At 45.0% G+C, this 14,206-nt stretch overlaps 1 protein-coding gene across 2 annotated transcripts in view; it reads left to right on the forward strand.

The window, feature by feature from the left end:
* ABCG4 (ATP binding cassette subfamily G member 4) overlaps positions 1–3,662 on the forward strand; it is a 39,202-nt gene extending 35,540 nt beyond the window's left edge. For both annotated transcript variants that reach the window (XM_083714010.1, XM_083714011.1), the window contains exons 14-15: positions 1,484–1,602; positions 2,979–3,662. In XM_083714010.1, the coding sequence (XP_083570136.1) occupies positions 1,484–1,602; positions 2,979–3,204 (345 nt within the window). In that variant the 3' untranslated portion in view covers positions 3,205–3,662. The remainder of the gene's footprint in view (positions 1–1,483; positions 1,603–2,978) is intronic.
* The last annotated feature ends 10,544 nt before the right edge of the window (positions 3,663–14,206 follow it).

The following is a 14,206-nucleotide window of genomic DNA, read 5'->3' on the forward strand; positions in this document are numbered from 1 at the left end:
GATACCGTCATGTGAAAGACAACAATCCCATGACTGCAATCATGGGGCAGGAATTCTAACACTTCATGCAGTGCTCAGTTAAACAATGCAACTTGCGAAAATCCGCCACCAGCGAGACCAATTGTTTGAAAAAGACTGGAGTAAATTTATTTTATATTTGAAAGAACATTGTAAAGCTCTGACACTAACAGGACTGATTTAAAGGTTTTTGCAGTTTATAAATCAAAAGGTATCTACAATGAGAAGGAATTTTAAGGAACGAAAGTAGGTAGATAGGGGGAATTGGAAATGCAAGGAAATTGTGTAAAGAAGATAGAAAGTCAGTTTGAGGGGAGTTTGAGGCTTGAAAGAGTCAAATTATAGGTGATGAAAAGATATGTTATAAATGTTTGGTTGAAAAATGAAAACTTAATAAATATTATCTTAAAACAACAACGACAACTTGCTCCTGCAGTGAGGCAGTAATGGCCATCAGCTTTGGGGGCTTTGAGAGAGGATTGGACAAATGCATGGGGGAGAGGACTATCTATGGCTACCCTATGGCTGTCCTCTGGGAAGCGCAAGAGGGGAGAGGGCTCTTCTGCACGACTCCTGCTTGCAGGCTTCCCACAAGCGTCTGGGTGGCCACCGTGAGAACAGGATGCTGGACTAAATGGGTCATTGGTCTGATCCTGCAGGCTCTTCTTGCAGAAATAACTAGGAGTTGGTAACCTTTGTCTTGGTGCTCTCCTGATCTTCATATGGAGATTTAATTTTGGTTTAATTTTTTAAAAGGTGAATGTGAACACGTGCCCCAATACCTGCACACATACCCTCCTGAGCATGAAATCCCAGGAAAATCCAGCCATATGGCAGCCCTACCCAAATGGGAAAAGGTGGGGTGGGAGGGAAGTAGTGGTTATGGGGCTGGGACTAGAATACACAGCATGGAAACTTTCCATGAAAAACTGCTCTCTGCTGTTGAATAGATAACAGTGCATGGGATATCTGGGTGGCGGGTGAAATTAAGATTGAAAGATGGAGCGTGTGGGTGCCAATTGTAGGGATGGGGGAGAAATTCAATTCTGTTCTCATTTAAAGGTGAACCTCTTTAATTCACACTTTCTGAAACCATAAGAGAATCGAAATGCAGCCATCCTGCAATGCAGTTCTCCCTATAGAATTGTAGAGTTGGAAGGGAACCCCAGGGTCATCTAGTCCCAACTCCTGCAAATGCAGGAATCACAGCCAAGCGTTGTGGGCAAAAATGTGTATACTAAGGTAAAGTGTGCGTGAAACCACAGAGAGGAGTGAAAACAACAAAAATGCATTCTACTGGGGAGAAATTGCTTGGCAAAAATGTGTAAATATTAGTCAAAGCCACGTGCAAAACTATGGAGACAGTTGCACCAAAATGCTGTTGAATTTGGTGGCATAGAGTCCTTGTCTGGAAGTCCTCTTTAACTTGTGTGCCTCTTTCTCCCTTCCCTCCTTTGTCTTCCAGGTGGCCACCTTTGTGGGTCCCGTCACAGCCATCCCCGTCCTCCTCTTTTCTGGCTTCTTTGTGAGTTTCAAGACCATCCCTACCTACCTGCAGTGGAGTTCGTATGTCTCTTATGTCAGGTGGGGCTCCTAGCGCGCATAAGTGCACCTCGCTGCATTCCAAGGCTCTGCAATGCAATCTGACCAGGGATGTGTGCCATGCACAGTAGCTTTTGCATCGGTTGCTTTAAGATGGGATTGTTGCAATGTGCTCAATCCGAGGCTCAATCTCTTGCGCATAACCCGGAAAATCCAGCTAGTGCAGAATGCTGCAGCAGGGTTGTTGACAGGAGGGAAACTTCTACTCAGATACTTGTACCAGTTGCCCTTTCGCTACCGGGCCAAGTTCAAGGTGTTACTCTTGGTATATAAAGCTCTTGAAAGCTTGGGACCAGGATATGCAGAACTGGCAATGTTATTGGTGCTGCATAATACTCGTTCTGCATTTATAAGAAATCATTCTTTCAGTGTGGCAGCCTGCTTATTGACACCAGACAGGTGCCTTCACTGTACTGTTTTTGTCTTCTGCTAAAAACATTTTTGTTTAGGCAAGCCTATTCCGACATGTAGAGTGTTGACATGCATTTTAATTTGCTTTTTAGCTGATCTTGGGCTTTAATTATTTTTTTCGGGTTTTCAGTTGTTGCTTTTAAGAGTTGGAGTATGATAATTTCAGTGTTCTTTTTGCAAACCACCTCAAGGGTTGTTGTTTTTTGTTACAACCAGACATAAACGTGCTGTTCTTGGCTATGAAGGAAATACAAAAACCTTGGTTTTAGCTCAGCCTGGTGTGGCAGTGAAAAGGACTGGGGAGAAGCAAAGGAGGACACATTTGAGCAGTAACAGGAAACCATGGTTTGCCTTACTATGTCATGCGAACCAGGTCAAAATATCAAACACATTTTAAAATAGTTTATTTTAATCCAGATTAACAAAATAACAAAACAACAGCAACCCACCATTAGAAATTCCCAAAACATATGAAATACATTCTAGGTTTCTTGAGCAGCATTTAATGCACCAGGTCACACAAGACTCATGGGGTCCTATCAATGCTTGTCTTACTCAGAGTAGATCCCCTGAAGTTAGTGCAAATTTAAGCTTATTCATTTAAATGGGTCTATTCTGAGTAGGATTTGGTTGGCTACAACCAGCAGTTCTTGAAAAAAGGGGGTGTAAAAATATGTCCCATTCTCAACTTTTGCAAGTCATGGGAGTATCTTCAGGTTGCATTCAGCTTAGTCCTGCTCAGAGTAGACCCACTGAAATTAATGAAGCTAAGTTAGCAGTGTCCATAAACTTCAGCCGGTCTGCTCTGAGTAGGACCAGCAGTGAATACCACCCTGTGAACACCCCAGGTTTTTTAGCTTTCATTTGGAAGTAGCCTAAAAGTTCAGGGATCTCTGAATATGCATTGGTGTTATATTTACAACACCGTTTTGTATCTTGGCATACAGGTACGGCTTTGAAGGTGTGATCCTCACCATCTACTCCTTGGAGCGGGAAGAATTGGAATGTAAGGTGCCCGATTGTCCTTTCAAGGACCCAATAAAGATACTCCAGGAATTGGACGTGGAGGAAGCTAAGCTCTACCTTGACTTCATCGTCCTAGGGATTTTTTTCATCATACTCAGGCTCATGGCTTACCTCACCCTGAAGTACAAGGTGAAGTCCGAAAGATAAAAAGGGGACTTGGGCAAAATCCCCGATGCCCTTTGGCAGATGCTATTGACTGCCCCACGAACCTACTTTCCAAAGGACACGGGGAAAATCTGTGCGTCGTGGACTCAGAGAGGGTTGATGTTGTTGGGTAGCTGGTGGCTGACGTCACCTCAGTCGAGAAGAGTTGATGAGACATCTCGGAACTGTTTTAATATTTCCAGGCATTCTCTTCATTGGAAAATGGTCTTTCCTTCCCCCCCTCCCTTTTCTTTGGGTAAAATTCTGGAATGTGTCAAAACTCTCTTCCCAGAGCAATATCAGCTAGAGGGGAAACCTGCCCTCATTAGGATGCCCAAACCTTTCCCTAGCAAAGCATTTGGAAGAAACCTGGTTTCTGCTCCACTGGAAGGGGAAATGGAAGGTGGATGGGGAGATGCTGGAATCAATTTGGGCAGGACCCAGGGGGGTTGGGAAAAGGAGACGAGGGGTGGGAAGCAGGGGTGGGGTGGGGTGGGCGAGGGGCAAAATGAGGGTTTTGCTACAGGCAACCACGTCCTCTGCAAAGCACAGTTTTGTAGTGCCGCTGTTTTTGTGCCGTTTTTTGACTTGCTTGCTTGCGGACATAACTGTAGCATGTGTGTCAATATTAAGAAACTGGAAGACTTCTACTAGGGGGGTATGTGTGTGTTTCGCACAAGGCTTTAAATGTTTGCCATAAATGTAGCAATGGGGATTATTATTATTTTTGTATTTTCCTCCCCCTCCCCATCCCAATATCTCCGTTTCTTCTTTCTTTACAAGAAAACCAAATTACAATCCGTGAGCAATTTTTGCAAGAGTCGCAGGCAGGCCTAGAACAGGAGATCAGAGCAACCGGCTCCGAGAGGATTCTGCAGGATTAGAGGGCCTTGTTTGTAGCGTGAGGTGAGGCTTAAATTTCTTAGTAGCATGTCAGAACACCCACAGCCTCTCTTGGGCTGGAGAGTGTAGTCAGGGCTGTGTTTATGCCGTGATTCCGTGTGAGCACAGAATGTTGTGCTAGCTACAGAATCCAACCCCTTGATGCACCTCAGTTATAAAGGGAGAGGGAAAGGGCTGTCAGTGCCCTGCATAGCTCTTCCACCGTCTCTGCGATTGTCAAGAGAGAAATAAACAATACAGAATAATGAAAACTGCAGAATAAGAATTCTGCAACACGAGATCAAATATGCAAATGGAGCAATTTTGCATTCAGGTATGCGGGTTGCAGAATCCCAGCTTTTATTTGGCGCAGAATTTTGCTTAGTGTCCCATTGGACCTGATTGGGTCTTACGTCTAAGTAGGCATGCATAGGATTGGGTCCCACAAAACTTTGGTGCCCTTGTAGGCTGGAGACAGACTCAAGTGAGAATTAGTACTGGTGCCATAGAACCATCAATGCTCATGGCATGGGCACTCCTCTCTTGTTTCCTTTTGTCTTTGGTCAAGCAGGTTTCAGAGGGGTTTTTTCTGAAGCACAACATAAACTCGGATGACCTGTTTGACCAGAGAAAACTGGGGTAAATAAAGGACTACACATCATGAGCAATGATAGCTCTGTTATGCCACTTTCAGCTCACTGATAAAGCCATAATCTTTATGCTGCTATAGAGGGGAAAGTGCTGGTCTAGAACTTTTGCAGTCCTCCTTAGATTGCCACCTATAGCACAATGACGCCAAGGTGCAGGCGAGGTTCTTTGCCATTCCTTTGCTGGAATACAATCTTAAATATTGAGACAATCAATAGCATATCACCTAATTGTTATTTCCTCTCTTTTCCGTTCCCTCTCTGTCCCTGCTGCCTGTTTACCTTTCTAGCAATCTTACATTTGCAGAAGTTGTTTGTCTGTAGCAGGCACTACCAAAAAAAATGGCAGACTCAAGGATGCTTTTGCCTTTCTCTGAGCCTTTGGTGGCGATGGGCCACTGGGATGACAAAGAACCATTTTGGGCTCCGATTCTTCCTTCACTAGCTCTTGCACTTGGGAAGAGGGTAGTCCCTTGTCAAGAGGATGCCCCAACCTGTAGCTCTTCCACCTTGTCTGTGTTCCTCATGGGAGAGGAAGGGGCAGGGGTGCAGAGTTCATTGCCATCTGTAGTAGCAATAACATCCATTACTATGCTTTTTTATGGGTAGTTTGGTTCATCTTTCCCATGAAGTGTATCCCCTGTGACAAAGGCCACCAAAGTCTTTGGCTTTGAGTATAGTTACCAGAGGCTGCTGCCCTCGTTCACTCAACTCGCCAAACCCTGCTAACTTGCTTAATCAGTGTGTGAAGCTCCCCTCTCCCCTCTGTTAAACAGGAGGTCACCTTCTAACAGTGGTCGCCTGCCTGCCATTCATCACGCTGGAGTTGGTGCAGCCACCTATTAGCAGCCATGCAAACTGCAGCATGACGACAGCCTTACATTTTTATTTATATAGGAAGATAAGGTAGTGATACGTGAGCCAAAGAGTGAGGATGTCTATGTCAAGGCATCTCAATGCTGTGTTTTATTCCAGATCAGGGTGGTTTGTTGTGAGGCCTTTTAAGAGAGCCCAGTTCATGGAAAGGGGAGAAAGAGATGGCTCAATTTTGTTTTCTCCCCATTTCTCTTTTTTCCAAGTTCCACCACATTTCTGCAGCGGTTTGTGAATTTCTTTGTTTTCAAAAGTGTTCATGAAAATTTATCAGCATTTTAGTACACATTTCTCCTAATGCACACATTTTGCAAGACAATTTCTGAACTGTAATGCATTTGTTATTTTCACAAATACTGTACATGCATATCAATGCACACTTCCCTCCAATGTATGCTGGGTGGGTTATTATTATTATTATTATTATTATTATTATTATTATTATTATTTTGCATACATTATTTGGTTAGAGAACTACTTTGCAAAATTCAGAGAAGTGTAAATTTCAAAGGGCAGCTGTGTTTCGATTCACAAATTGTTTCCAGAAGTATGAATTAGGTAGGTTTCCCTTAAAATGTGGACCAAGTCGGATTTCTTCTCTGTCCCTAGTCATGAAAGAGCAGGTAGAAATCACAGTGGTTTTCATCCTGATCTTGTGCAGCCCTATCTCTTTGCACTTCCAGCTGCTAGAAATGAATAAATTCTATCTGTAAAGCAGATTTTGGAGGGGATTCTTTCTTTTTAAACAAAAAACAACAAAAAAGCAGGCAGCTAGGGTGGGTGTTTTGCAATCTGCTGCAGCACTTTAATGCAATCATGTGGTGTCCTAAACACTGCCTTTCAGGAACTAAGCTGCCCCCTGCATCGGCAGAGATACAGCTTTCCGTTTTTAACAGAGACCCTCTCACCCAAACGCTGAGATGGTGAGCATCATTTCCCCATCTCATTGATTATTTTAATAGCATGCCACTATTATTCCTATTTTACAGATCTTGAAACTGAGGGCTGTATCCAGCGTTCTCTGTCTACTGGTGCAAAGGCTCTTTGCACTATCCAACCAGGGAGTTTTAATGTTGCACAACGGAGGAATCCAGCGCAACAGTTGCCCTAGCAGAAACCCGTTGCGCAACAGATGGCACAATCTGTTGTGCGAGAAAGTTGCTAGCGTCCTGCTTAAGCATTCTGCTGCGCAACAATGTTCTGCCGGCACTTAGCCAGTGGAGCAAGGATATCGCTAGGTGACTTTAACTTTGCGCTATGTGCAATGTTGCGCTCTCCATGAGCAAATCCAGAAAAATTACCCTTCCAGTTTCAAACCTGCATTCCCAGCCAGTGCTAGAGACCTGGTCTAATCCAGCAAGACAAACCTTATGAATGCATGGATAGGGGGAAAGCCTGCCCTTTAACTTCCTCCTTCATTAAGCATATGCCCTTTTATAAATATTGCTGCTGGGACAGGAGCCAAAGACAGTACACAGACAATGAGTGGAAATGTATTGTACCCAGAGCCAGCCCTGCCATTAGGCAAAGTAGGACAATCGCCTCCAGCAGCAAATGCTTGAGGGTGGCAGTGACAGAACCCTATTGTGCCTCTTCAGCCATCTCCTTGTCCATCCCCCTGTTGGAGATCAGAGCTGTGTATGTGCCACTTGACCAACCATGACCCCTGTAAGCTAGCCTGCTGCCCTCAGTTGCAACGGAGGATACAGTCCCATTGCCAGTGTTGTAGTGAGATTGAACTGCCAGTCTAATCAGCTTATGTTCGTGGAACAGGAGGGATGCCATCTTGTCCTTTGCCTTTGGCCAGCTCTGGATGTATCCAAAAGTTGTGGTTCAAAGGTGCTATGGGATAGCAGTAGGGATGCGGGTGACGATGTGGTCTAAACCACCAAGCCTCTTGGGCTTGCCGATCAGAAGGTTAGCAGTTCGAATCCCCATGATGGGGTGAGCTCCTGTTGCTCTGTTCCAGCTGCTGACAATCTAGCAATTTGAAAGCACACCAGTGCAAGTAGATAAATAGGTACCGCTGTGGCGGGAAGGTGAATGGCTCTGGTTTCCATCATGGTGATCCGTTGCGCCAGAAGTGGTTTAGCCATGCTGGCCACAGGACCCGGAAAGCTGTCTGTCGACAAACGCCGGCTCCCTCGGCTTGAAAGTGAGATGAGCGCCACAACCCCATAGTCGCCTTTGACTGGACTTAACCGTCTAGGGGTCCTTTACCTTTATGTGGTAGCAGTACTCTGTTAAGGGTGTCTTGTGCCCATGTTCTGAGAGAATTGTTTGGGGGATCTATGGTTTATTGGAGACTTGCCCTCAGGCTGCCTGCAGTAGGGCTGGTCCTACCGTTAGGCAGAGCAAGACAGCCATTTTGGGCAGCAGGTGCTGTGTATACCATGAGATCTGGTATGTGTCCCCTAAACCGGCCTGTGGCTTTCGGTTTCAGTGAAGGCCACTGTCTCATTGCCAGTGTGGAAGAAAAACCCAGCTGTCTTTCTGGTTGGCTTTCATACATGGAATTGTGAAGAGTAGGGGTGGGTGTGTCATCTTGTCCTTTGCCTCAGGTGGCAAAATATATTGGGCTTCCAAAGGCCTGTGGCTACTGGAAGTTGTTCTGAAATGGGGACAGCCTTTACAAGAAGCTTCCCTTGCACTGCAACCCTCCCCTACCCAAACAGCAGGCGAATAAATGCAAAAGGCAGTCCCTGCATGGCGATGCAGCTTAAAGCGCGCACACTTTCAGAAGAAAGCAGATTTGCAATTGAACCCGTTGGTGCTATGAGACTGAGGATGGAAGATGAGATGCAAGAGAGGAAGGAGGCCAAGTGGCCCACTCATTCCTCCCTCCTCCGAAGTCAGGCAATAATTTTTTAAAAGGGATTTTGTTCTCCATCCTGCATAGACTTGGAACAATTCTGCTACAAGCCTTGGAAGGGGTGTGTGTGTGTCTTCCTAGATATTTTGATCGCTGTGAGCTTCACGGTATCCTTTTCTTAACCATGGAAATCTGGGGCGGTGGAATGCGTGGTTCCCTTCCTTGCTTTCCCTTCTTGTCTGTCCTCTCAGTGTGATGGTGTTTTTTTGCGGGTGGAATCCTGTATGGGACTTTGACATTACAGCTTTGATGGTACTAAAGCAAAACAACTTAACAGTGCTGCTTTTCTTGAAAAAGAGGTGCCAGAAGTCACTATAAACACCTCCTCTTGTTCCCTTAGAATGGCAATGACTCCCGCTTGAGAGGGGCCAGGACTGAATTCTGGCAAGTTCTGGCTGGGGAAAAAAAGCCCTGCAACTTAAGGATCCACTGGACCTTGATTGGAAGAGATTTCTGCCATTAAAAAATAATAATTAAGGGAACTCAAGGAGCTTACGCCTAAACTGAAAACACCCACCACTTATGATTAAAAGATTCAAAAACAGCACAATACCTTAGGCATGTTGACTCAGAATTGAGTCCTGCTGCGTTCAATGGGTCTTATTCCTGAGTAAGGGAACATCTAGACTGTTGCTATTTTCCAGTGGGATTTGTCACATGCTGGCAAAGACTGGGAGGTCTTACGCAACTAACCGGCTTCCCCCTTTCTGCGATAAGGAAAAGTTCTGGGGCAAAGCAGTGGGAAGTGTGGGTAACATTGGCTTTGACACAACGGCCCTCTTAGTATTGCTCAGCCACTTCCAAAAAGTGCCGGGGTTTTTTGCTGGTTTCCATTTTGAGCCTAGTTCATGGAAGGTTGCTGAGTTCAGTTGAAGGACTCTTAAGCATCCCTCCCTTGCCACTGTGTCTGTCTTGAGGAAACTACCACACTGGGAGGAAAAGCCAGTCTCTCTTAGCACCAAGAGCTCTCCACGTTCACACAAGGTGGGGAGCCAGCTGAAAGGCCACTAAAGCAAACAGATAGGGAACTCCAGATCTCCAAAGCTGAGTCTTAAATATAGGGCCAGGGAGGCCTGCAAGAGTTGCTGACATGACTTGTTTGTTTCAAGTGTACATGTGGAGACCTCCAGTTGGATTTCACACATTAATAAAACCTATATTTATACGGTAATGTTCTCTCTCGTTTCTGGAAGATCTGTGAAAACTACATGAGGGTAGAAGAAGGTCTGCTTCCGTGTTCCTAGAATGATGCACGGTTTTGGCATCCCAATTTCTGTGGCATTTCATGGGGAGCAGAGAGGAACTTTACCTTGTCCTTCCCTCTAATGTTCAACAAATAAAATACAACATTGAAAACAACTTCCAATACAGAAACAAGGTGGATTCTAAAGATATGCATTTCAAGCAGCCTCTTACAGCAATGGCGGTACCATCCTGTGTCATGTGCAGAGGCAAGGTACTATTGAGGTTCCAAGAGCTACTGTGCCTTTGAGTAAAAGCTTCCTTTTTGTAGCTTCTGCCCACCCTTTTACTGCTTCCTGTTTAAGACCATCCTCTTAAATTTGTACTTTGTAACCTTCCGGATAAAAGTTCTAATGGCAGTTCATCATGACAATGTAACAAGCTGATCAATAAGAATCAGAAATAATAAAATAGCAGGTGAAAACACAATAAGGGAGAAAGCTTAAGCATACTGTAGCTTTAAAGGACTAAGAGAAACGGGGGACTGGGGGGGCACAATTTAGTGAATAATTGTCACTTAATTTCCTTTCATTAGTCTGATGCTGTCCCCATTAGGGGACGGGCAGGCTTTAATTACTGCTTTCCTTACATTCTTATGATTTTTATTTTAAAGCAGAAGAGAACCATGGGTGTTTATGTGGTAGTGGAGATATGCATAAGAACCTTATTTATGAAAGGAGGGAGGAATGATGTATTTCTGCCCTGTTCAGTCATTTATGCAGGCCCAGGAAACTGGAAAAGCTGGAAAACTCTTCTTAGTCACTTCTCAATAAGATCCCCTCCCCTTGGTCCAAGACCCAACACTGCTTAAGGGTGCTGGGCGACTGGCAGAGAGAATGTAGATGAGGAGAGCAGCTGTCAGTCAGTGTCAAGAATACTGAACTTGATGGGCCAGTGGTCTGACTCTGTATAAGGCAGCTTCCTACACTCCTGTGGGTAAAAATATATTCAGTGGTACCTTGGTTCTCAAACTTAATCCATTCCTGAAGTCCAAAACCAAAGAATTCCAAAGAAGTCCAAAACCAAAGAATTCCAAAACCAAAGAATTCCAAAACCCAGGCATGTTTTCTTAGGGGTAAGTAATGCAAAATGGATCAGTCCATTCCAGACTTTTAAAAACAACCCATAAAACAGCAGTTTAACATGAATTTTACTATCAAACGAGACCATTGATCCATAAAATGAAAGCAATAATGTACTGCAGTCACACAGTCAATCAATCAGTAGCTGAACTGGGTTCCACACAGACACAAAAACAAAACAAAAAGAGCTGCAAAAGCAAAAATGCAAAATAAATAGCAAAAACAGACAGACCTCAGCATAACACTCAAAACGGAAGTATGACACTCAAATCGGAAGAGTAACTCTCAAAACGGAGCACATTCAGCTTCCGAAAAAAGTTCGCAAACTGGAACACTTACTTCCGGGCTTGCAGTGTTTGGGTTCCAAGTTGTTTGAGTACCAAGGCATTTGGGAACCAAGGTACCACTGTAAATATATTTGAAAACCTCAGATTGTTATGGCCCTTCAGTTAGAATGTTTATTATCTGAAAATACATATCATACCTATCCCTGGATAATAATTTGGGTGTTGTTTTTTTAAAAAGTTTTTGTTGAACATTTTTCACAAAAACACAGACAACAAAGTACTACAAAATCACCATAGTGACACAAAGCATGAGGAAAGTGAGGTGGGCAGTGAGAGACATACCGGTAATACAGAGGGATTTTTATTATTCTGAAATTGCTGGACTGAGTCAAACCAAAAAGCACAGATGAGATGCTGGGTTACATTTAGTCACATCCCAGGAAAAACGTTGAACCTGGATGCAATGAGTCATCAAAGGGCACACCTTGCCGATATTTACATTATCAGGTCAACACACATACACCTTTTGATGTTGGTCATAGTAAGTGGGCTGTTTTTCCCATTTCTAAACAATATTAAAATACACAAAAAAAGGTACAAACTGTATACAAACATTCTATTTCGCAAAGACTGTACTTTAAATTAAAAAAATTAAAAAAAATTTAATCCTCCAGTTCACATTGCAGGAAAAAAAATAGTTATACCTGTTAATATCTAGAATGCATTGATTTTTCATGAAATAAAGTGAAGAGAGATTGATTTATTTGTTTGGTTTATATCCCACCTTTCCTCCACAGAGCTTAAGGTGGCAAATATTGTTTTCCTCCCTCCCCATTTTATCCTCACAAAAACCCTGTGAGGTAGGCTAAGAGACAGCAACTTGCCCCAACTTGCCCCAGGAGGCTTCATGGCAGAGTGGGGATTAGCACTCTGGTCTCCCGGGTCATGGGTGGCGCTGTGGGTTAAACCACAGAGCCTAGGACTTGCCAATTAGAAGGTCAGCGGTTCGAATCCCCGTGACGGGGTGAGTTCCTGTTGCTTGGTCCCTGCTCCTGCCAACCTAGCAGTTCGAAAGCACATCAAAGTGCAAGTAGATAAATAGGTACCGCTTTGGCGGGAAGGTAAACGGCATTTCCGTGCGCTGCTCTGGTTTGCCAGAAGTGGCTTAGTCATGCTGGCCACATGACCCGGAAGCTGTACGCTGGCTCCCTCGGCCAATAAAGTGAGATGAGCGCCGCAACCCCAGAGTCGGCCACAACTGGACCTAATGGTCTTAGTCCAATACTCCGCCACTACACCAGACTTGGCTTTGAGAGTTCTCAATCTTGTTTAAAATTGCTCAAAAAGTTGCATACACCTGCCTATCACATATTGTATTAATGGAGGAAGTAAATTACGCACCAGTCAGGTGCAATTCTCCCATCCACATGTATCCAACAGTTCTAAAGGAATACGGTACTGAAACATTAGGCTGACTAAATATATAATTCTCCCACAGACCATCCAATCTCCATTAATTTAGGTAAGGACATGAGAAGAGCCTGCTAGATCATGCAAGCGGCCCGTCTCACCCAGAATCCTGTTCTTACAGTGGCCAACCAGATGCATATGGAAAACCCACAAGCAGGACCTGAGGGCACCTGCAGTTTCCATCAACTGGTATTCAGAAACCTCCATGTGTAAGAAACGGGTCCAAGCTCAACTTATTGAAGCAGCTACAGAGGTTAGTTCAGGTTGCATACTCCCATCGAATTGCATCCATTTTATATTGGGCAAAGAAAGGATGAACTCATTTGATGCCCTCACTTCCTTGGGGGATGAGAGACGAGACGCTTTTCACTGCCACGGATTCAGGAGGCAGCCTGAGCACCTGGAATGACTCCCTTCCTGCCAGCAGCCAACACCACCCTTAGCTGCTGATGAAGGCGGCTTGACTAAGAGGCCAAACCAGAAGGGCTGGAACACCATCATTTCTGGTTTCACAGGGAGTGGTGCTGCAGCTTAAACCAGTGTTGCAAATTCTGGCCAGGCAAATTCTGGGTGGGTGGTGAAGGATGTTGAGCTGAAACCAATGTGCTGAGCCACATCAAGGGGTAAACGCTGCCGATTAGACTGGTGACATTTGCACATCACAGTAGGAAAGGATTCCTGATCGAGCAGCGCAATGCCACATTCTCCCTGCACTTCCTTTTTGTGCAGGTGGTTAAAACATGCCAGGACGCCACTGTTCTGCTCAGCTTCCCATGACACGTGGACCTGACTTTCTGATTTGTTAGGAAGAGATGTAACTCAATGGATGGAATATCTGCCTTGCATGCAGAAGGGCCCAGGCTTGATCTCCGACATCTCCAGATAGGGCTGGGAGAGATTTCCCTAGTTGCAGCCCTGGAGAGCTGCTGCCAGTCAGTGTGGACAATACTGAGCTAGATGGACCCAAGGATGGACCCAAGAAATTCTGGACTCACAGCTGTCCATGGAGGCACAGGTCAGTTCTGTGTCCAGGGCAGTTGTTTATCAGCTCCATCTGGTACACAGGCTGAGACCCTACCTGCCCACAGACTGTCTCGTCAGAGTGGTACATGCTCTGGTTATCTCCCGCTTGGACTACTGCAATGCGCTCTACGTGGAGCTACCTTTGAAGGTGACCCGGAAACTACAACTAATCCAGAATGCGGCAGCTAGACTGGTGACTGGGAGCGGCCACCGAGACCATATAAGACCGGTCTTGAAAGACCTACACTGGCTCCCAGTATGTTTCTGAGCACAATTCAAAGTGTTGGTGCTGACCTTTAAAGCCCTAAACGGCCTCGGTCCAGTATATCTGAAGGAGCGTCTTCACCCCCATCGTTCTGCCCGGACGCTGAGGTGCAGCACCAAGGGCCTTCTGGCGGTTCCCTCATTGCGAGAAGCCAAGTTACAGGGAACCAGGCAGAGGGCCTTCTCGGTAGTGATGCCCGCCCTATGAAACGCCCTCCCACCAGATGTCAAAGAGAAAAATAACTACTAAACTTTTAGAAGACATCTGAAGGCAGCCCTGTTTAGGGAAGCTTTTAATGTTTAATAGGTTATGTATTTTAGTGTTTTGTTGGAAGCTGCCCAGAGTGGCTGGGGAAACCCAGC

The sequence above is a fragment of the Podarcis gaigeae genome (assembly GCF_964106915.1).
Source record: "Podarcis gaigeae genome assembly, chromosome: 15".
In the NCBI taxonomy this organism is placed as follows: domain Eukaryota; kingdom Metazoa; phylum Chordata; class Lepidosauria; order Squamata; family Lacertidae; genus Podarcis; species Podarcis gaigeae.